The sequence below is a fragment of the Juglans microcarpa x Juglans regia genome, chromosome 8D (assembly GCF_004785595.1).
Source record: "Juglans microcarpa x Juglans regia isolate MS1-56 chromosome 8D, Jm3101_v1.0, whole genome shotgun sequence".
In the NCBI taxonomy this organism is placed as follows: domain Eukaryota; kingdom Viridiplantae; phylum Streptophyta; class Magnoliopsida; order Fagales; family Juglandaceae; genus Juglans; species Juglans microcarpa x Juglans regia.
In genome coordinates this window covers 27,441,537-27,466,020 of record NC_054608.1, presented here as the reverse complement: position 1 = coordinate 27,466,020, position 24,484 = coordinate 27,441,537, and the positions used below count along the sequence as shown (strand labels likewise).

The following is a 24,484-nucleotide window of genomic DNA, read 5'->3' as shown; positions in this document are numbered from 1 at the left end:
CCATTTAGTTTCTGCAAAGGGGGTAAAGGCAGACCCATCAAAAATTAAGGCCATGATTGATTAACCCTTGCCAAAGTCCATTAAGTCTTTGAGGGGCTTTCTTGGACTAATGGGATATTATAGAAAATTTGTGAGGGGATATGGGATGATTGTTGCTCCACTCACTAAGTTGTTGAGAAAAGACTCATTTGTATGGGGACTCGAGGCTTCCAAGGCATTTGAGGCCTTGAAGCAGGTTGTGACAAACCCATCTGTGTTAGCAATGCCTAATTTTTCTAAGGGCTTTTTGATTGAATGTGATAGATTTGGTAAGGGTGTGGGTGCAGTGCTGATGTAAGAAGGGAAGCCATTGGCTTTTCTAAGTCATGTGGGTAAGGCATTGGATTTATCTACTTATGAGAATGAGTTGCTAGCTTTGGTGTTGGCTTTGAAGAAGTGGATGCCTTATTTGTTAGGGGCTACTTTTGTCATAAGAACAAATAAGCAAAGTTGAAGTTTTTGTTGGAGCAGAAGATTGGCACACCCTCACAACAAAAGTGGATAAGTAAGCTTCTTGGTTATGACTTCATAATCGAGTATAAAAAAAGGTAAATAGAATGTAGTTGCTGATGCACTTTCAAGAAAAGGTGAAGGGTCAGAAGAATTGAAGGCCTCTTATTTGCTATATGGTGAGGTTTCTGAGATTTGTGGGAAGCTACATCAGGGTTCTTTACCTAATCACACATTTGAGGTCAAGAATGGCTTGTTGTTTAAGAAGGGAAGATTGTTTTTGTCATCAACATCTCCATTAAAGCAGCAAATTTTGCACTTTATACATAGCAGTGCAGTGGGTGGGCATTCAGGATATCAGAAGTCATTACATAGAGCCAAAGCAGATTTCATTTGGGCTGGTACGAGGAAGAATATAAATAAATTTATTAGAGAGTGCTCAGTGTGTCAGAGATGCAAGGTGGAGAATTTGCAGCCAGCAGGCTTATTGCAACCCTTGCTAATACCTACAAGATCCTGGAGTGACATCTCCACGGGTTTCATTGAAGCTTTGCCAGTGTCAAAAGGATTTTCTGTGATTTTTGTAGTAGTTGATAGATTTACCAAATATGCACACTTATTGCCATTGTCTCATCCTTATACAGCAGCAACAATTGCTCGATTGTTCATTTCTCAGATTTTCAAGCTACATGGCATGCTAGCAACCATTGTGACAGATAGAGATGTGGTGTTTACTAGCACTTTTTGGAAGGAATTGTTTAGACTGAATGGGACAAGGTTGAACTTTACCTCAGCTTACTATCCTCAATCAGATAGTCAAACTGAGATAGATAACAAGGGGATCCAACAGTATTTGAGATGTTTTGTGAGTGAAAGGCCTAGGCAATGGGTTCATTGCCTACCATGGTGGTATAATACTTCCACACATTCCTCAACAAGAATTACTTCTTTTGAGGCTTTGTATGGCATTCCACCTCCCTCCTTAATGCAGTATGTAACGGGTACTACACAGAATCATGTTGTAGATTCTAAGTTGAGGTTGAGGGAAGAGATTGGCATTATTGAAGAAAAATCTCTTGGTTGCACAGTCTATAATGAAGCAGAATTATGGTAAGAGGCACACTTAAAGACAGTTTGAGGTGGGTGATTTTGTTTATTTGAAGGTGCATAAGTATAAGCAAAGGAGTCTTTCCACTGGTCTTAATCCTAAATTGGCTCCTAGATATTGTGGCCCATTCAAAGTGCTGGAACGTATTGGGCAAGTGGCTTATAGACTGGAGTTGCCACCAGATTCTGCTGTGCATCCAGTTTTTCATGTGTCAAACTTGAAGAAGCATGTTGGATCAGATGTTAACATTTCTCCATTAGTGCCTTTTACAGATTCTCATGGATGTTTAAGGACTGAACCTGAGTTTATTTTACAAAGAAGAATGACAACTTCTAATAATCAACCTTTTATTGAATTACTAGTGAAGTGGTGTGGAGTTCATGAGGAAGATTCATCTTGGGTTCTAGTAGAACAGCTAAGATTCCAGTATCCTAATCTTGTGGGCAAGGTCTTTTGAAGAGGGGGGAAATTGTTATGGTTGAGAGAAGCTGTGAAGGATGAAGGTGCAGAAGTGTTGAAGTGATACTGAAGAAGGTTCGTACTGAAGGATGAAGGTGCAGAAGTGTTGAAGTGATACTGAAGAAGGTTCGTACGGCTGGGGTAAGAGTATGAAGAAGTGAAGAGCACATGGATAGCACGTGACCATTAATGAAGTTGTAATGTCTGTATTGTCCTTACTTAGTGTAGTTAGATTACAGTTTTGCCCTTTGCAGTGTAACAGAATTAACGAACATTCATTGTGTAAGAACTGAAGTTGAGGCAGGAGATATTCATTCAAAAGCTCAATACAAGTCTATTTCTTGGAGGTACTGGTCTCTCGAATTTTCCTTGAAGGTTACAGGAAGCCTGTACCATACAACTTTGGAACATTGATGATTTGAAATCATGTGCTGAAAATGACTGTCACAACACATGAGTTTGTGAGTACTGTACGTATTCAATGCACATAATCAATAATCAAGCTGGCTGGCAAAGACCAACACCAAGTCACTGCCCAAGATTAATGACTTGACAAGGCAAAACGTGGATTAATGTCAAAGCAGAAAAACAAGATAGGGAAGATGCATGGACTCCAGGACGTATAAACTGGTTAAAGAGAGACATACAGCAAAGACAGCAGAGGGAATTAGCTCGAGCTAGCTGTACGTTGGAAAATAAATGTGCATGCAAGTGCAAGAACTCCTCGGCCATCTTTCCTATCTTGTTTTTCTTAGGGTACTTTTGGCTTTGGCATTTTCCAAAGTAAAACCCAGCTTATAAGAATACTCTAATGACCAAGAATTGACTCAACTCAAGGTCTTTCACTTTAAGATCAACTCGTAGTGGTACTACTTGTCCTGCCATGAGTGTTCTGATCTGAGGCAATAAAAAAGAGAATAAAAAATATAAGACCCTCTATAAAAATAAAAAATAAAGAATTTCAAGTAAATCTCATTTTTTTTAATTAAAGAATTGACGTAAAATTCATCCGTCTTAGACTTAATAAATCTAAGAGGTTTAGATGCAAAATACATCTAATTTCAGATCATCTTATCTCATTTAATTATTACAGCTTTTCCAAATTCTCATATAAAATAAAATAAAGAATTTAACTTTTTCAAATCCCAAAACAAAACTAATATTAAAAAAAATATATTCTAACAGTATTTTTATCAACTTTTTAACTTTAATCTCAACTCATTTCATCTCATCTATGAAAACAAAAGAGGCTATATAAGCCATCCGTAATGTATTGATCAAAATTGACAAGCTATTTCTAGTTTATAACATATGTATCTGCATATAAAATCATGTTAGTCTATAGATTTATTTCTGTAAAATTTTCTTGTGACTGTAAATCTTATCTTTCTAGTTAAAAACAAGCATTCGATTTATACAAGATTAATAAACTTACACAATAGTATAATTTAATATAATAAGATAAATTTATTTTACAATACAAATTATTTTAACGTGCATCTAATTAGTTATTAATTTGCTTTTGGGATGAAACATTTATCTTCCCGTTTTCATGCACTCTGCATATAAAAATGAAAGACTTAATATTTGAGATGTTGATGAAGGTACGTACGTATGGTGTGCTATTGCCTATCAGTCATCATCTTCGGTTCAAATTGATATTTTTTAACAGTAATGATATATACACAATATATTAGACAATATATTATATAATAATATTATAAAATGAGAGTATTTTTATAAAATAATATTACTTTTATAAGATATTTTATAAAAATATTTCTCATTTAAAATATAATTATATAAAATATTATAAAAAATATTATGTAAATTATTTTCCCTTTCAATATACACGAGAGAGAGAGAGAGAGGCCTCTACACGTTTCTACGTGCAAGATAACATCAAATGAGAGGCTTAAGTGGAGTGACTTGATGTGTTGAAGTTGAAATGTGAATGCATGGGGACGTTGCGTTTCCAGGTCACTCTAACTTTCTCCCACAAATTAAACAAATATTTAACCATTTTTTTTTCCTAAAGAAATATTTAACCATTTTTTTTTCCTAAAGAAATATTTAACCATTTGATTTGGCGTTTCGTAATTTAAAATAAAATTATAAATATATATATATATTATATATAATTATAAATCAGTACTCTTATTTACCTAATATTGGATTATTCTATCCACCAAATCAATTAACCTTAATCATGATATTATATTAATAAGGGCATGTTTGGAGTTGCGTGATCAATGTAAAAAGTGTTTAAATATCTTTAAAAGTTCTTTAATGATAAAATTGGATTGTTTATAAGTTGTTACATATTAAAATATTTTTTAATTTTAAAAAAGTTGAAAAGTACGTTTCAAATGCATCATTTTAATGATTTTTTCAAACGTACTTTTTCGAATAATACAAAACGTAATTTTAATTTAAAAAAATGACCGTTAATTGGTAAAAATATCTATATAATTTTTAAATAATTATAATTTTACCCTTTCGTCTTGTCATAGGCATGATAGTACCTCAAATGACATTTCTACCTTAAAAAATATTTTTTTTATATTATTTTCAAAGAAATTCAATATGTTTGAAAGTGATTTAGACATATGGTTACAAAAAAGTAAATAAATTTTTAATAATAGAGCTTCTTTCTTAAGCTTTATAACTCAAATTTCTAAAGTTAAAAGTTATATTACCTACAGTAATATCAAACATGCAGTAAGAGGTATATACAGACTTTCTTGCTTTACCCTCTTTTCTTGGACAAATGAATAATAGTATAAGGAAATAATAGTATAATAATTCAAAATAAAAACATTTGATCAATTAATCTTATTCTTTCAATTGGTATTTTGTATATCCTTATTTGTATCTTTACAAATTAAAATTTGGAGAAGTGATTTTTGAATATACTTGTAATAGAAATAACATATTTCATTTAGCAAATTAAAATAAGTTATATATTTTATAAGGGAAATGCTTCTCCACAGAAGGTGGTCGCCGGTGGTGGCCACCGATTGCAGTTTTTTATTTTTATTTTATTTTTACTTAATTGTTAAGTAATTATTTTAAAATGAATTTATATTTTTTTTAAAAAGATATTTAATGAATTTTAAAAAATAATTTTAAAAAAAAAAATAGAAAAAATTGTTTTTATCTATTCGGTGGTTGTTTCGATAGATTCTCTGTGTGGGAGTAGCACTGTCCATTTTATAAACATGAGAAAACAAATTTCTATAAAAACTTGAAAAGTAAATAGCATATATTAGTTTTTGAGATCCTCATCAATGGAGGTGCACGAACTATTTGGGGTTCAAGTTATGAAAGAGTAAACCTTAACTCGATCCGAATAAGTAAATGAGTAATTCAAGTTCATTTTATTCGATTTCGTGTCGAGTCAGCTGGAGTCGCGGTATGCTTTTAGTTTTTACTATACATGAACAAATGATCTAGTTTCTATATTAGCACTTATTAATTAATAACCTATTGAAATTGTCAGCTAAATATAAAAGTTTCATTTGAAACTTTACAGTGCTTAATTGTATTATATATTTTTCTTTGACTTACCAAACATGGTCCTAGATCTTCTATCATTTCCTATGTGAGAGACAAGAAATGATATGTTATCATTTAATCTTATTCTCTTAGTATCTTATGGCACATGATATTCTTAGCATTCCTGTTTCTTTGATATTTCTTGCATAGTCAAAGGTTTTAAAATACTTCTCACATGTTGTTAAGGCGTGTTTTGTAACCACCAGCTCTGACGACACTTTGAGTGTCTGTAAGGGAGTAAGAAGTAGGGGTGCTACCCACCCCTAAAGGGAGGGGCCACTCCTTCCCCACACCCCGCCCCACATGGGGCTGGGGGTGGGATTTTCACCCCCGTCCCCCACCTTCGGGATGAGGGAGTGGAGTACCCTGCTCCGGTGGGCGGAGCGGATTCCCAATCCACCCCGCCTTCATCTACTTAAAAAAAAACTCTATATTTTATTTAGTTTAAAAATTATTTCTAAGTGTAAAAGTAATTAAAAATATATTTTTAGACCTAAATTATAAATTTAAATTTTGTAAATATGACTAAAATTTAAAAACTATATAATTTTTAAATTTGCTAGTGCATATTTTGTGTAAATTGTAGTGTATTAACTTTTAAATTATGTAATTTTTAAATTTGCCAATGTATATTTTGTGAACAAGTCTAACAAATTGTAATATATATTTATATATACACAATTTATAAAAAAGTATTGCTACATCCAAGACAATCCCACAAACTGATGTGGTTTCGTCTGATCTATTAGATCTATTTTACAATAAAAGTAACTTTACAATATGATGAACCATATCAAGCCATATCAATTTGTGGGATTGTTTTTGTATAATTCCTTTGTGGCTAGAGTATTTCTCTTTATAAAATATAAATTTATATTTATGCTTATATATATAAATATATATTTATGTTTATATATAATATAAATATATATATAAATGTATGTGAGGGCGGGGCGGGGTTGGCCCCTCCCCACCACCCGCCCTCTCTAGTGGCCCTAGATGCGGGTAGGGGGTCCCACCCCCATATGGGCAGAGCGGGGTTCTCCCCTAGCTATGCGGAGGCGGGGCGGGGCGGGGCGGGGTAGGGTAGGGCAGCGGGGTGCGGGGCTCCACTGCCCACCCCAAGTAAGAAGTGGTGTTTGGGTGTGTTTGTAACACCTCTGATGCGAAAGTCAAAACATGTTTTTCACAGAAAATCAAAAGGGAAAGCTCAGAGAGTGGTTAACATTTTTCTATTACCAGCCTTTTCCTATTTATATTAAATCCCTTGAAGGACCACAGACCCTTCTATCGCTGTAATGATCATCATTTGTTCTGGACAGCATGCTGTTGCATTTAATGCGGCCGTTCCTGTCAGCAATAGGCACTCGACTTCGATGTCGATCATTCAACGTTGCATTTAATGTGGCCGATCCTTTAGGGGACAGGATCCCAACCTGTCTTTCCATCATTAATGCGATGGGCTCGAGGGAGGGCCATTTGTCTCTCCTTTCTTGGGTCGACTTGGGCTTCTTTCCTGTCATCCATCGGCCCGCCAAGTCATGGGTCACGGGCTTTGGTGGAGTGGCTTGAGCCCGGCCCGGCCCGGCCCGGTTGGGTTCAAAAACCCCCTTCCACATGTGTGGAAATCTCATGCAATTCCATTTAAAAAAATAGGGTCCATTATTAAAAAAATAAAATTTTCAAGTGAATTCTAAGTTTACTCACTTTTTTTAAAGTGAGTATGTGAGCCTTGCACATACAAAAACTAAAAGTATAATTTTTCTATAAGAAAGAAATAATGTATCAAATAAACGAACTAGTTGGGTCATCTCACGTAACACCTGCTAGTTACGTGGGTTGACCCAAATTTGACTCGGTTAATAATCAAGTAATTTGAGGTTGTGACAAAATAAATTACATAAAATTAGCCTTTTATTATTTCGTATCGCATCTCTATCAAATTACAAGTTGTATAAAAAATTAGGAAAGTTCTATAAACTATACTGGCATATCATTTTCATACTATTATGTAAGATGTGGTATATTTATTATTATTAGATGATTTTTTATTGAATGATTTTTTATTATTAAATGGTGATAAATAAGATATATCTTATATAATAAGATAAAAATAAGATGATAATATAGTATATAATATTACAAAAAATTTATCATCCCTAACTTTAATGGACTTTTGTGGATAGGTACAAATTGCCCATTGGGCTCGATAGTGGCTCAGAATGGATAGGTTCTTATCCTTTTGTGAGTAGTCGCTTTTAAGTGATGAGAACAAGTACAGCTGAGGCTTCTCCCACTATGAGTCGAATTATATATAGAAAGGATATTTATAGTTATATAATACGTAAATATCGTATATTTATTTTGAAAAGAAGTGAGGATATATGAGATTTATATAAAAAATAATTAATTTTTTAATAATAATTTTTTTTTTTTAAATGAGTACGCAATATTTATACAGCTCATAATTATATTTAATATTATTCAATTATATATTTATATACGGATATTTCCTCCTTTTTTATTTAAATCGTCATCTTTAGGAAACTATATATATGCCATTGATCAGAGAAGCCCCAACTTCCTTGTTGAATTATTTGTTCTTTTATTTGCATGCGTTATCTTTTTTTCACTTCGTTTTTATCTTTTCAATTGGAAGAGTCACCGAAATAGAATTCAAAACTTTAATCGTACCCTTTTAATTTTTTTTCTTCTTTTTTAAAAGATTTCCGTGAATCCTAAAATCAAAGGGGCATTTCTCATTTTTGGAAAGGAAAAAAAGGATATATACAGACAAAAATAGTCAAATTATGTGAATATATAGAATTTTCTCTCTCTCTCTCTCTTTTTTTTCCAACGATACAGTACTATGGCGTTATTTTCTGTGATGCAAATTGGCTGACCAATCAACTTGGAATTAAATTCAAACACACTTTCTTGTTCCTCATGATCATAGTCATGCATGCCTATCTGTATTCCAATCCCTATTGAAAAATGTTAGGAAAAATCATATCCTTCCAAGCCCTTCATTCATGAATTAAATTGTCAATTCCATCCTTGGTGGCAACAAATTAACAGCCCACCAATCTTTTCCCTTCAATTTATTTTATGAGTAATTCTATATATAACAGTTAAGTACGAAAATTCCGCGTAATCACTTTAAAAAAGAGGAAGGTCTACTATTAAAAAATTAATTTTTTATATGAATCTTATGTTTTATTCACTTTTTTCAAAGCGATTATACGGCAGTTGCACAATTTACGGTTGTAAATATTTTTTTCACTTATTTTACCAACTAAACTCTCCATCTATTGAGCTATAACTGAGCAAATGAGTCTTGCTTAAATGGATATTGTCCATACAACAAGCATTAGGATGGGTAGATCATGGAGAAAAATTCCCTGATTTTTGCCCGAATTTGAGGGTCTCAATTTGAAGAGGGATGGACTCATGAAATTAATTCTTTACATTTGCTTCTCTTTTAATGTCGTCCGAAATATTTGTACGGACAACAATAAACGCTATAGTGCGAAATTTTTGTATCTATCTCTCTTATACTTGAGACTTTCAAGTTAGAACACATTGATGATTTATAATTGAGTAATATTAATTCCAAGGTTCTACATGCTTAAACTTTTTGTATCATTCATAATGGTTGGTGGGATATTAACTTGGTGCAAAGTTTCGCATGACATTATGGAAAATCATCCCCTTAAGTTTTTATTCAAACTTTGAAGGAGAAAATAAACACATGAAGTAGACTACAACATTTATTGTCATTAAAAAAATTCCAACCTTTGGCTTTTTTAAAAAAAAAAAAATGGAAATAATTCGGATTTTGTCAGTACTATTCAACATTGCTATTTTTAAAATATTTTCATTTTTTTTGTTAATTTATTGAGAAATTATATTTGTAATCATTGAGTGTACAAGCATCATGCACTCCTTCTGAAAAAAATGAATAAATATAGAAACCAAATAAGAAAATTAATTTTTTAATAGTGGATTCCATTCATTTTCAAAAAGAGTACGTGACGCTTACAAAATCTATAACTGTATATAGCATTATTCTAATTTATTACATTCTTAAAAATATTGGGAGGGAAGAAAGAAGGAATTCAATGAAATAAATGTGTTTCACATATATTTCTTTACAACCAATTAATTAACTTTGAAATCATTTTTAATGTTTTAAGCCATGGTGGGGTCTTTCCATAAGATGCATTTGTTAGAAGATCTTGTTTCCTAGAACTGGCTATGGTTTGGTTGGTGGAATCCGGTGGATTTGAAAATGATGTAAATTCAAGTCCTTCAATGGGAATCAGTTCCTTTGACAATTAAACAACTGAAAAATCAAAAACTCCAACCATCTAGAGAACTACTCCCTCTCTCTCCTTTTGTCCCTTTCTGATTTCTTAGTTGGATTAAAGCAATGAGAAAATCAGAAAAGCTATGAAGAAAAATGAAAAGGTTAAAAAGGGAAAATCTTTTGAGAGATTGGGACATTCAAAATATCATAAAAATGTGCAATTTATGGGTTTTTATTTTATTTTATTTTATTTTGTAATTAGAGGCTATAGTGTGTAGTATTGATAGTTTGAGGTGCAAAGAGCAAACTGTATATTAATTAGAATGTGAAAAGGGTACCTTTTTATTACAAGGAATTTGATATCAAAGAATGAAGAGATAATAAAGAGAAGTGTTATCTCCAAAAAGAGATAATAATAATAAAAAAAAAGATTTACAAAATAATGTTATTTGACGAGATTCGTCAGATTTATTTTACAATAAAAAGAGTTTTACAATTTGGTTTACGATATCAAACCACGTCAATTTGTAAATTTATTTTTATAAAAATAATTTGGAGCGTACCTTTCTCATAAACATTTACATGGGTAGAATATTATTTCATTTAAGTTTCATAATTTGTTTTTCAAAAAAAAAAAAAAAAAAAAGAGCCACCGGCAGATCCAAGAAACAATACAAAGATTTGAATCAACAAATTTTGCATTTTTTTTTTTCATTTTGATTGAAATATCAACAGAGATAAATCAAAAAAGCTTAAAACCCTAATAATATAATCCAAGAAACAAATCAATATATGTCACAAAACTTAATCGACTGTTTTGTGGGTTCTCCCAAAAAACAAGACCCTGAGTTTCCCCTTGTTAGTTCCTCGTCTGCCATAAACCTTCCATGTTGCAAAGGCCACCTGAAAAATCATTATCAACCCAGTTTCTTTCGACAGCATGGGAATTGCTAATCAAATTCTCAAAGTTCCCTGGTGCTCGGATACTTCCCAAGTTGAAGGTTTCCATCTCATAGTTACTGTTATCAGCATGATAGCATCCCTTTAGAAATGTTTCATACCCATTGTCAGCTATGGCATGAAATGGACCAGAACTCGGATATTCTGAAAGTTGAGGTATTTGAGAGAAATTCACTGAACTGGTGCAGTGCTGATGTGAGTCTGGATTCTGCTCATGGTGATTCAAACTTTGGCTCAAATAAAGAGGGCCCTGTCCAGGAGGAACTTGTGCTGCTGCTGCTGCTGAATGCTGATAGGCAGTGTCAAGAGGCTGAGGGATTGCTGAGTTTTGGAATATCATGCCTGAAGAAGATGATGATTCTTCTATCTTTTGAAGCAACCTTGGCATCCAATAGCACCGGATGATTTCTTTAAATGCTGTGCTATTTGTATCGATCTTGAAAAGCCTTGCTTGTTTCTGCACCCGAGTTCTCCAATAATTCTTGATTTCATTGTCAGTTCTTCCGGGTAGATGTTGCGCAATCTTTGACCACCTATATATGATATTACCAAATGAACAGTTGTGTTAAGAATCTCATTCAAATTAGACCACAAAAGTACCAAAACAACTTCCAAGGCACAGGAAAGATAGATTTTCTTTTAAAGTTTTGCAAATAGTTTTTGTTTTAGTGATCATCAATCAAGTTCACAGGCTGCAGACATGAACATGAGATTTGGACGGTTACCTATTGCCCCACTTGGAGTGGAGTTCAAGAATCAAAAGCTGTTCTTGAGGAGTAAGATTTCCGCGCTTAACATCTGGTTTTAGATAATTAAGCCATCTCAATCTGCAGCTCTTTCCAGTTCTTCTCAATCCTTAACAGGAAAATTAAAACAAAAAAAAGGGTTGATGATATGAATATCAATGATCAAAATAGCCGATAAATCTTACCTTCAAACCACTCCATCTTGCATAGAAATCATTAAGATTACCTGAAGATTTAGCTACCAAATTCCATTTTCCCTCACCATGACGAGAAATGTAGTGAATGAGCAGAGTATCTTCTTCAAGAGTCCATGGCCCTCTTCGAAGCTCACTGTCATCTTCACTAGAACTACTTAAACTCTTGCTACAAGAAGACATGGGGATTCTTATTGACACAAGAGTCCCCCAAAACCATATATTGTTTGTATATTATAACAAGGATGGCCTTGGTGTCTTGAAGCTAAAGTGATGCATGCAAATCACAGCCAAACTCAGCATTTACACGTTACAAGCTTTTAGACTTTCCACTTCTATATATAGTTATTTTTTTGAAAAATAATAATAATTATTATTATTATTTTTTGAGGTTGGGCGTAATCAGCAACTCAAAAGAAGTTTCTGAGGATAAATTCGTAGGTGATTTCCATTCACTTTCCATGACGCCTCAGAAGAAAATAGTAGACAGTAAATACAAGCTGGCTGGTCAAATTACTTTGTCTCTAATTAACACGTTCTCAATCAGAATTTCAGAATGATTATTTCTGCATATTAATCACTCTAGGAACTCAAGTAGGAAATAAACATTACCAGATCGGTTGCGTTTGGATAGTGAGATATCTCAGGTATTCTGTGAATAGTAGTGAAAAAGTAATAAAAAAATAATGATAGAATATTAAATAATAGTGAAAAGTAGGTAAAAAGTAATAATAAAATAATAAATTAAGGTATTCTCAGTACCCAAATTAGCCCGACCACAAAGAGGAAGACCCAGATGCATTTTTCCTTAATTTTCACCATCACTAAATTTAAGCAACTGAAATTATTGATGATATTACAACTGACTTGACAATTAAAGGAACAATTTTTTTTAATATTTTATATGTGCTAATTCTTAATTATCATTATCATCACCTCATTGCTTGAGCTGAAGGCCAAGGATCAAAATCAGAATACACATGCGTGTACATCCCAAATTGTGTGTGTGTATATATATATACACGCATAAACATACATGCATACATACGATTAGACATGAAGATGTAACATCTTGTGTGATTTTTTGCTTAGAGTTCTACTCATCTACTCAAAGATGATCTGGTGCAATGAGGAACCCTAACAAGGCCAAAACAGGACAAAGAAAAAGAAAGAAAAGAAAGTTGTAATTTTCTTGAAAACGATATCTTGAGGCATATATGGTCATGAATCATGATGGGGTAACGGTTCATTCAGCTGTCCAAGACTTGTTCTTTATTGGGGTAACGTGCTTGACTGAAACAAAATACAATTGAATATAGATTACTGAAAAAACGTGGAGTTTTTGGTGTTTGCCTGGTGAGGGGCGGCATTTCTGAGCTTGGTTGGAATCTTGGAGCCTGACTACTGCTTTTTGTTTGGGCTTGGGTTTTGTCATATGATGTCTGCTATGCAGAACAACAGTGTCATTCCCTATGTGGTTCTTGTTTCTCCGAACCCCATCAGTTTTCAAGAGAGATAAAGAAAATAGATCATTGAAAAGTCTGCTAAAGTTGCCACTGCGGCTAAGTTTGACTCTGGGTGGCACATTTCTTACGTATTACTTGTCAATATTACTTTTGAGAGTAGAAAATTATACAGGGCGGTGGTCCGCTGGATGAGTGGATAAGAACATATCCTTTTAGTAGTTTTTAAGCCCTAGTGTGAAGGTTGAGCAATAGAATGATGTGCCCCAAACGAAGACTTCTACTGCTTATAATTAAGTCGGTGTATAAGACAATTCACTTTTTTCACGTGGGTCTCATGTTTTAATCACTTTTTTCAAAGTGATTACGTGGCGGTTGCACAATTCACGATTGCAAATATATTTTCTCATAAAACAAACCATTTCTTGTGGGGTCTGCATCAATGGTGTCTAGGGTAATAAGCAAGCAAATATCAACTGTTTGGTGATTCTAGAGCTTCTATCATAAAAGCAAAACCCAATTTTTTTATTTATGTGATTTGGTAGGATTGGAAGCATAGGTTTAGCATATATGCATGAAAGTTCAAACCTTTTAAGTCCATGTGTAGGCTGCAGAACAGAACAGTTGGCTGAAATGATAATTCTAGAGACAAAATTGTGCCTGGAGACAAGATTGCTATGTACGAGGACTTGGTCTTGTTGCGCATAATGGGGATAAAGAACTTGGTTTTAATCAATATTAATAGGGAAGATTACGTATTCCTGCAGCATAGTTTCAGCTCTTATGTTAAATCAAAATGCCAATTTGTTCAATCTACAAAAGCTCCATGGTCCACTTTACAGTAACTGTGATTATTATATGTTGATAGGAAAGAGTCTCAGCACCAATGTGAAGGCAGGAGGTCCATACTACAACAAGTTTTCCTTGTCAGAACAGAAGATTTTGTATAGGAGAGGATGCAAGAGGACACAACAATGATGACAGACAAGGAAGATGGCATGGGGATTAAGGATAACAATGGCAGAGGTAAATTGTTACTTGATGACAATATCTGAGGATAATGATGACGATGATGAGGAGGATAATGATCACGACGATGAAGAGGACTAAGCGTGATTAACGGCAGATTTTCATAATTGTAACAAAGAAAGATTACAAATCATCTCACATTGTTGAATAGGTATGCGGCCAGGAAGAATTCAGTTAGAATCTGCTTAGCTAATACATCATTATCATCTGCAGATCAGTGCTTATTTGAGCAGTATTTTTTCTATTACACATGATTGCAGCATAATTAATCTCTTTCATTGATCTTCCCAAGTTTTGGTAATATGAAAGTGATTTCAGAATTCATGTAGGTACACTACAAGAAAAATGTTTATTATGTGGCTAGTTATTTGCAACGAAAACGACTATTTCCTATCAAAATCGATCCATTCTTGTCACAAATAATTCGTCACAGATAATCATTTTTTTGTAATGATAGTTCTAGTATATCAGCTTAAGTTTGTTAAAAAAAAAACTTCTGCAGATATATGCTAATTGGTTATATACTACCAATAGAATTGCATGAGTAAAGGTAAGTTTGGGTAGTTCTATTGGATCTATTGATCATGCTTGCATGGCTAGCTTGTTCATCTTCAGCCTGATCTTGAGAACACCAAAGTGTAACATATATAATTAAATGATTCATTGCACTTACCTCTTTGGTGTAGAGTTTGACTAGTCCATTGCCATAATAATCTGACTCTTCCATCTTACACGGCTGGTTTTATTATGATCTGATTGGCATCAAGGAAATAGAGTGCATCATGTTCACACTAATAGTAATCCTGAAACCACAAGTACTGGTCAAGCTGATTTTACTTGTGACATGTCAAGTTCTATTTGACACCCAAACAACTAAAATGAAAGGAAAGAAGACTATCAACCGTCCAGCTTCAAAATTTGGGCTGATCATTGAACCAATCCTTGGATGTAAACTCTCTTATACTTGTTTGCTATGGCCTATGGTTTATGCCTAGAAGGTATGGGCCTGCAGCTCTTCTATAGTATCCCACCCAAAGAACACTGTTTTCTTATCAATCATCCATCTAAATGTGATTAAATATAGATGAAAAAAGACAGAGTTATATAGAAAATAAGTGGATGTGTCTCAAATCCTGAAAATTGTAAATTACATTATATTTATTGATATGATGTTTCAAATTACTTTAAACTTAAATTATTAAATCTGTAAATACTTAAATACGTATTGATGTCATGACTTAACGGGAGTGAACTTCTACTTCAGAACTTATATATGTTATAGATTTTGATGAATTGGAATGAGGCCGATTTCCTAAGTTTAAGAGAGATGAGAGATGAGGTATGATGCACTAGAAATGATGCATGCAAATATTGTAGAACGTAGGGTGACCACACAAAATAGTGCACCCTAGTGCATGTACACCCTACCCATGGTGACGGTTTTCAATGGCGGGTGTCGGTTGAGGAAGTGTCAAGAGACACAACTGTTGGACTTAACCCAACAGTTGTGCCTCTTGCCAACCGTTGCCTATAGGTCTATAAATAGAGACCAAATGTGCAGAAATTGAGAAACTTGAATTCTCTATCCAACACCAACCCGTGAGACAAACACCCTAACGGACCAGTTCAATCCACAACTTCATACAGTGGTATCAAAAGCCTTGTCAATGAGAGAGCTTGTATTCTCGCACAGAAAATACTATCAATAGGCAAGTGCTTGGTTTGACAACCACAATCACATATTAAAACTATTTAAGGAGGATTTCAGACCCAACATAAACTTTTTCAAATCATTGTGGGAGAACTCAAATACACTGATAACTTGAAAAATCTTGTCACCCAATACTACTTCGAAGAAATATTTTCGAAGATTTTCACTAAGAGAGGTAAACAAGCATTGTCCGAAATAGAGGTGAACAATAATTCTGAAGAAAATTTATCGACCGGTGGCCAGAGTGATTTACCACCGTTGGGGTTCGAGAGTATCGAGGACATATCATCTGTTCCATCATCATTGTGCAAAACTTGGGAAAAGGGAGAGAATTCAAGATTTTTAGTTGCGACCTCTAAGGGCCGGAGGTTGAAGACGATACTATTGGTTGAAACGGTGCCGATTTGACCAACGGTTATCAGAATTTGAATCTTTTGGCCCTAAACGACATTTTCATTTAGCCGATTGAAAAGAATCTTGACCAAAATGACAACATCGTTTGGCTATGCCTATCAATCCTACTTCACTTGCATACAACTTTGTTTCACGCAAGGCTGAAGACGATGTTGTTCCCAGGACCTTAGAGGTTACGCTTAAGAGGCAACAAGACGATGTTTTGAACGAATCCTATACAACATCAAATGACGCCATTCCTTCTGGACCCAAGTGGCATCAAAAGGCCTGCAATCAAATCCTTATTCTAGCCCACTTCACTGAGGCCTGCGAACTTATAAAGGACTAGACCCAAGCCCAAGACCAAGCCCATATAGAAACGGACTAGGCTTGAACCCATGAGCAAGAACTCGACCAACCTATGAACCAGATCCTAAAGCCGCGTGCCAAGCCGATAAGCGAGCCGCACACCTAGTCGTTGACTATGCTAGAAATCGGTTCATTGTGCTTGACTCCGGTTTGAACCGCTCACCTGATTTTCTAGTTTGATTCAGATGGAATTTTTATTATTATTATTATTATTATTATTATTATTATTATTATTATTATTATTATCATTTATAGTCGTTTCAAGTCTGATTTGGTCCATTCAAAAACTGTTGCATCCCTGATTTTGTGCCGAATCATAATTATAATACAACACAGAAATTCGAGGAGAGAAAGGGGAGAAAGTTCAAGGAGAGTTAGAGGCAATAGTCAATCAAGGCACCACTTCCAATATTTTGCTTATTTGAAGTATGGTAGGAAAATTTTTCCACAACAGCCTTGGATCAAGTGGAATGATTATTATTATTGCTTTTTTTAGTCAAGTTGTAATTATTTAATTTTACATTTATTTTATAATAGTACACATCTATTATTATTTCTATATTTTGTTGTTGATATTATGGCTTTGTTGTTTATGACACCGAAGAAAAATATTCTCGCAGGGATTGAAAAACTAAATTGTAGAAATTTTTGGTTCTAGAAAATTCATATAACTTTTCTTTCAATTATTGAAAAGACCTTAAATATATTAACAACACAAAAGTCATATGAAAATGCGGAAAATAGCCCAAAATGGAAATAGAAGCGGCTTAAGAACCGGAGACAAATGGGAAGAACACAATGCTTGGGTAAGAGTTCTGATTTTACATTTCATGAATAATGATATTATTCCTCTTTTCGAAAACTATAAAATTGCTAAGGAAATCATGAATACATTTGAAGGTAAGTATGGATTAACATCTGATACTTATATATAATTATTATTAGATAAGTATAACAGGACTTGCATGCAAGAGAATGAAAATGTGAGCGATTATGTACTTCAAATGGAATTGATTGCAAATGAATTATTTGATGTTGATCATCCTCTTACTGATAAAATATAATTTATAACCATGTTCAATAGTCTTCCTTTATCTTGAGAACACATTGTTACTCTTTAACACATAGTTAAAAGGAAATAACCATGAATTCACTCCCAATATTTTTGGTACTTGAGGAAGAAATGATAAAAGGAGGAAGAGAGAGAATGGATCATCCAACCTTATGATGGCTCATGAAGGGGCAAAATAAACAATTTCGAAGTTATTTTAATTGAGGAAAGAATGAATATTACAAATCACAGTGAACTAGTAAGGGAAAAACGAAAGAGTGTATTGAAATTGTAATGATAATTCAGAAATAATGCTTATGGAACCAACGTCAAATTCTTGGTAGATTGACTTTGCAACAACAAAACATATTTCTAGAAATAAAGAACTATTTGTCAAACTTTAAGAGAAATAAGCAGGTGAACACATAGTATAAAAGGCAACAACATATATTGCGATATCTTTGGGCAAGCTACTTGCAAATTTTATGTAAATGGTTCCATTATTTTACTAAATGATATATTGTATGTACTTAATATTCATAGAAATTTAATATATGTGCCTATATTGGATTAAAAGGGCTACACAATTGAGTTTAAGTCTAGAAATGCTATTTTTAATATGGGTGATGTATAAGTAAAATGTGTGAAAAGTCACAATATATACCTATTAAATATTGATATTAATAATAAAATACATATTTCTAATTATTTGAATATGTTTACTAATTGCATATATTTATGATATTTAATATTGGGTCATGTAAGTAAAACTAAAATGTTCACAATGTATAAAAGTGGATTAATACCAAAATAAGTTCAGATGATCTTGATGTGTGCGAACCATGTATCAAATGTAAACTGAATAGTAAGGCATTTTCTAAAAATTAAAAATCGACATACTTACTTAAAATAATACATTATAATGTTTGTGAACCATTTAAAACAAAAACATACAAGGAAATGGAGTACTTATTACTTTCACTGATAACTATTCAATATATAGGCATATCTATTTTACTCAGACGAAAAATTCAAAGAATATAAAATAGAAGTGGAAATCCAATTGGGTAAACCTATTAAAAGTTTGAATAGTGATAGGGGAGGTGAGTTTGAAGTTTTGGATAACTTTTGCAAATTAAGTGGCATAAAACATATTTATCTTTTCAATGAATAATTGTTGCCGTGTTGCTAAGCTGACAATAGAAGCAAAGTATATTGTTTGCAAAACTACAGTTGGTAATGCAGTTTGGATGAAACACTTTATTGAAAATTTTTATTTTAATATATTCAATGAACCAGTTAATATATTTTGTGATAATCAATCTGACATCTCGTTAGTAAAAGTGGAGCATAGAGCTCTAAAGAAAAATACATTGAATATATTATCACTATAATTTTGATATAGTAGAAAGGGGTGAGATCAAAGTTAATTTTGTTTCCTCGACCGAGATAGTAGCGGATCCAATGACCAAGGTATTTTCTTTGAAAAAATTGAGAAAACATATGACTAGAATATGGTTAAAAATACTTTAGTAGAATAATCACATAGTTAACACACATAATTCAAGAAATTCTGTGGACACTTGGATAAATTGAGTAATGGGAGATTACCCAAATAAAGGGTTGGTCCTTTGTAATGTCACTGATAAGATAATTAAGAAAAACCTTGAGAATAGCTTTAGATGAAGTACTTGATAAATGTTTAGTATAGGCCGATACATGTTTTATGTATTTGACTTAAGTTATCAGTTGTGATGAGGATGTTTACTCAGTCATGAATAATTAATGTCATTCACTAAAGATATAGTGAAATGAAGTCACTCCTAATATGTAATTAATGGGAGAACATATAGTAAAAGGTGCGACAGAGAAGGTAATTATGAAAGCATGCGCACATAAGGTCTAGTCATGATCTGATGTCGATCTACAAGAGTTGCGGAGGAGAGTGGAGTTGTGAAAAATTTATTATTACTACTAAGGTGAACATGCTTAACTATATTCGTCATTGTTGTTGTGTGTTTAAATGGAAGATGTAAATACACGTGTGACCACACAAAACGGTGCACCATAGTGTATGTACACCCTTTCCTATGGACAATGCCAGTTGAGAAAGTGTCAAGAGACACAATTGTTGGATTTATCCAACAGTTGTGCATCCTGCCAACCGCTGCCTATAAATAGAGACTGATGTGCGTAAATTGAGACACTTGAGTCTGTCCAATACCAACTTGTGAGACAAACACCCTAGCTAACTGCAGTTTCACTAATTTGATCAACAATTTTTAACAAATATCTCCTACCACCTTAAAAAGAAATGGTCCATGAAAATAGGGAAAAAAACAAAAAACAAAAAAAAAGAGGTAAAAGGCTAACGAAAAATTATTACTTTTATTTTAGAAAAGATACCATTTAGCTAGTTCAAATTAGGCTACTGGTAATTGCAAAAAGACAAAAAGACAAAAAAACAAAAAAACAAAAAGGCTACCGATAGAATTGCTTTCCACGCCTCATTAAATTTTTTTTTTAAAAAAAAAAAAAAAAAAGATGATTTCAGTGACTAAACATATCTCTAGTCTTCTTACAATGATGCAATGATGTTGCTCAACGAACACTAAAATCATTGAACCTAAGTTGTGATCTTGTAGTCATAATGCACTAATAGAATCAATGAACTTGAATTCAAACCCATCACTTCGGTGCATATATGGTAATATCACTTTGGTGATTATGTCTATGGATTGATATTCAGATCCTGCCTCTAGAAATCCTGCCCGAGTATCTGCCCGAGAACCATAACCTTTCCTCAAACGCAAAAAGATGGGAAATAACTGTTGGGTCAATCGATCGCAATTATAGTGGCAAGTCCAGCATACCCATAAAATATGAAAAAAATTTGGACCATAAAGTGAGGATCTTTAGCTAACTCCTAAATATAGAAACTACAGCATACTTTGAACTGAAATAGACAGTTAGGTCTTTACATTTAATTTGCAAACCTTTAGAGTTGTGTGTTTATTATAGACCACAAAACGCTAGCTGACAACATAACTTGAATGAAAAGAACACTTCAAAGATGTCAAATTGGAAAACATTGGTAAATGAGCATCAGGATGTGTTTGTGTCAAAATTGGTAAAATGATCATCAAATTCTTACCATGAAAAAGTCTGACTGTGTTTGTTTGTATTGGTTAAGGGCTTAAACCTTCAATTAGGGTGGGAAATGCCTGGTTTGCTTTGAAAACTTTGAAAACCTCTCGTCTCATTATTATAATTTTTTTAAATTTTCATACAAAATAAAATAAACAATTCAACTTTTTTAAATCTCAAAACAAAAATAATATTTAAAAATATATTCTAATAATATTTTATTTAACTTTTTAAGTTTAATCTCAACTCATCTCATCTCATCTTTGAAAACAAACGAGGCCCAGTGCTTATATATTTAATGGGCTTTATTATATATCAGCCACTATTCACCCCACGCTCCACACCTGACAGTTGTGTTTTTTTTTTAATGTTAGACCCATCACCTTCAAGCTCCCTCCCTCATCAAGCTCTCTCTCTTCGACCTCTCTCTCTCTCCTCAAGCTCTCTCTCTCTCTCTCTCTCTTCGACCTCTCTCTCTCCTCAAGCTCTCTCTCTTCCTGCTTCCTTCGAGTTGGATCGAGATGGAGGGGTTGGGGCAAGAACCGGTTCACTTGTTAGTGAATTCAGTTTGCTATATAAGGTGTGGGGTGTGAGGTAGTGAATAGTGACTAATGAGAAGATTTATTCATATTTAATTAGTTGGACTTCAAAAGCCCTAGGAATGTAGGCAGTTAATAGAATTGAATAAAATAGCCATAAGCCAAACATACATCCCACATGCAACAAGTCCTATTAAAAAAAGTTGAAAATGTCCTCTCTTTTTTCCCTATTGATCCACATGAAAGGTACAGTTAAACATAATTGCAGTTCTAGTACAGAACTGCAGTTGGGTGCAACTCAGTCACTAACAGATCCTGTACATCTGCAATCTGCAGCCATACCTGTATGAAAATGGTTGGAGTACAACCATGTTACCCTGTTGAATTGTAGTACACCAAAGATATTCATGTTAATGAGGAAACAAAATATAGATAACTAATATGTTCAGCCAGAAATTATCAGATTTTGAATTCACAAACTACTGATATCTTTTAATTTGCACCATCGATTAAGATGGCGATAAATAGTATAAATATTTATTTGAAATACATAAGAGTGATGTTTTCAATAGAATATAACATGTAGAGTGCAGTTCCTAGTTTCTCATCAATCAATGAAATGGTATGCCCAATGCATGCAGAACCTGGGGTACTGCTAATTGATCATCAATATGGGACAAGATCATCCTATAGATACAGAAAGATTGCATGAAAACTGCCCTTCATTTGATTGAGATTTTGCACCACATTAATTTAGATGAAGAATAAGGTGCCAGCTAATGCTTACTATCAAAAGCATGTCTCACTCTCAATCCTTTTTAAAAAGCTTTGAAAACATTTCACCATTAGCTGTACAATTTCAAGAGCTACAGCAAGTGGCCAAAAGCTTATCCCTTTTTTTTTTTTCCCTCTTTTATTAAAAAAAAACTAATAAATTTTAGTTTTGGTTAAAAGCCAAAAGCTTATCATGGGCCCATCTTGTTATTGGATATATCTCCTGAATATAGGACCCACCCAGGAAACACAACCACAGAAGCTGGAGTTGCCACGTGGTCTCCTTAAAAAATAGTGCTTCCTTTTCATTAATTTATTTATGTGAAAGTGAATTACTAAATCCTGAGTGATGTTACACTTACACATACTCCAATCTTAGTCCCACGCTATAAATAGCAGCAGTCTGACACTGGCCTTGTTATCCATAAACCAAGCCAAGCCTCTCAAGAAGCCCTGTCTTTCAAGCTTCCATGGCTGAATTCACAGCAGATTTGCAGAGCTTTAGAGTCTCATTTCCTGTGTCAGATATTGATCCAAACATGGAGATAGCAAACCAATATGCAGGACTAAACCCAAGTGTGCTGACCACTTCAGACATGGATTTCCAGTGCTTAATGCCTTTCTCCAGTGATAATTTCTTTAGCAATCATCAAGCACCAGAATTCACTGGAACCTTGGCTGAAAATTTTCCCTGGACTCTCCATCAGTTGAATCAGAATGTGGTGCCTGTTGCTCAGCCTATGAATGTTTCAGCTGGAAATGAACTCCATGACAGTAAGAAGAGAAAAGCAATGGACAAGCCAGAGAGCAGCTCTGGCACCTCAAGTCCCCAAGTTTCTGAATCTGGAATCAAGAGGAAAAACGTAATGATTTATTATGTTTTAACTTGTTATATTGTTCCACTTGAAGGAACTTATATAATCTGTACTTTAGAATTGAATTTGGATTCATGGTTATTTGGTTTTGTTTGTTTTCAGAGTTCAGGAAGAGGGAAGAGAGTGAAAAGCAACGAGAAGGAAGAAGAGAAACCAAAGGAAGTTGTTCATGTTAGAGCTAGAAGAGGCCAAGCTACTGATAGTCACAGCTTAGCAGAGAGGGTAAATATAAAGACGTTCTTGTTATAACGAAATGAAGTATTTTATATCTCTTTTCTTAGGTACATGTTGAAATTAATTAAGAAATTGATGAATCTATTATTTTCAATCAGGTTAGAAGGGGAAAGATCAATGAAAGACTCAGATGCTTGCAAGACATTGTCCCTGGATGCTATAAGGTACAGAAAGAATTTCATTAAAACGAAAACTAATGAATAAGAAGAATTAGAATAATTACAAGTTGTTTTCAGAGTAAAAAATGAAAAAGGACTAATATCTTAAACTGCATTATGGAATTACAGAGCATGGGAATGGCAGTGATGCTGGATGAGATAATTAATTATGTCCAGTCCTTACAAAATCAGGTCGAGGTGAGAAATCTATTTACAAGCACATTTATTGACACAACCAACATTCCTGTGTTGGGTTGTAGAAGTTATAACAGGATATTAACATAAAACTAACATGTGGTTTTCTTTGAATTTGAGTGCAGTTCCTTTCCATGAAGCTTACTGCAGCAAGTTCATTTTATGACTTCAACTCAGACACAGATGCTTTAGAAACAATGCAGGTGAATAGAAATTTGACTGCTTCATCCACTTGAAATGTGCAAATGCTTGACTGCATGTATATGTTGCATACTATTGACATGTGATATGGAATATTCTAATGTGCAGAGAGCCAAGGCATATGAGGCAAAAGAGTTGGAGAGACTGATGAAAGAAGGGTATGGAGGAATCACTTGCTTCCACTCAACCTGGTCCCTTTGACTTCACTTTTGGAAGTCACTCACTACCATACAACATGAAGAAGCTTCGTTTCATAATATTTCCAATTTGAAAAAAGTTATATATTTGTCACCACTTCATGCTATACAAGCACAAGTGGATATTCATACCTGTACAAGTCCTGACAAGTTGGGAAATTCAATTGAGATTAATAAAAAAAAAAAAAAAGGCTTATAACTTTTATTTCACTCCCAAGTATTGTTGAACTTTCTCTGTTTTTAGATCTTTGTACGCAAATATGACTGCTGATCTAACAGTGTTTATGTCTGCAAGAATGCGTCTAATCCAAAGCACCATTTAGAC

General features: G+C 33.7%; 2 protein-coding genes across 2 annotated transcripts; one reads left to right on the top strand and one right to left on the bottom strand.

The window, feature by feature from the left end:
- Window positions 1-10,603: 10,603 nt before the first annotated feature.
- LOC121242612 (transcription factor MYB62-like) lies at window positions 10,604-12,144 on the bottom strand. Its single transcript, XM_041140519.1, has 3 exons — window positions 11,856-12,144; window positions 11,609-11,738; window positions 10,604-11,416 (listed from the first exon to the last, which is right to left on the bottom strand). Exons 1-3 carry the CDS (start codon window positions 12,004-12,006, stop codon window positions 10,783-10,785), a joined length of 915 nt encoding a protein of 304 aa, XP_040996453.1. The 5' UTR covers window positions 12,007-12,144; the 3' UTR covers window positions 10,604-10,782.
- A 10,625-nt stretch (window positions 12,145-22,769) lies between these two features.
- LOC121242611 (transcription factor BEE 3-like) lies at window positions 22,770-24,163 on the top strand. The gene is made up of 6 exons (XM_041140518.1): window positions 22,770-23,162; window positions 23,277-23,396; window positions 23,507-23,572; window positions 23,696-23,764; window positions 23,887-23,964; window positions 24,071-24,163. The coding sequence occupies exons 1-6, from the start codon at window positions 22,770-22,772 to the stop codon at window positions 24,161-24,163; spliced, it is 819 nt and encodes a 272-aa protein (XP_040996452.1).
- The last annotated feature ends 321 nt before the right edge of the window (window positions 24,164-24,484 follow it).

Excerpts from the sequence above, each read along its gene's own strand:
- LOC121242612 (XM_041140519.1), bottom strand. The coding sequence starts at position 12,006 with ATGTCTTCTTGTAGCAAGAGTTTAAGTAGTTCTAGTGAAGATGACAGT. Across the intron at positions 11,739-11,855 it reads TTTGGTAGCTAAATCTTCAG|GATTGAGAAGAACTGGAAAG; the intron begins GTAATCTTAATG and ends TTTCCTGTTAAG. Across the intron at positions 11,417-11,608 it reads CACTCCAAGTGGGGCAATAG|GTGGTCAAAGATTGCGCAAC; the intron begins GTAACCGTCCAA and ends TATCATATATAG.
- LOC121242611 (XM_041140518.1), top strand. The coding sequence starts at position 22,770 with ATGGCTGAATTCACAGCAGATTTGCAGAGCTTTAGAGTCTCATTTCCT. Across the intron at positions 23,163-23,276 it reads CTGGAATCAAGAGGAAAAAC|AGTTCAGGAAGAGGGAAGAG; the intron begins GTAATGATTTAT and ends GTTTGTTTTCAG. Across the intron at positions 23,965-24,070 it reads ATGCTTTAGAAACAATGCAG|AGAGCCAAGGCATATGAGGC; the intron begins GTGAATAGAAAT and ends TCTAATGTGCAG.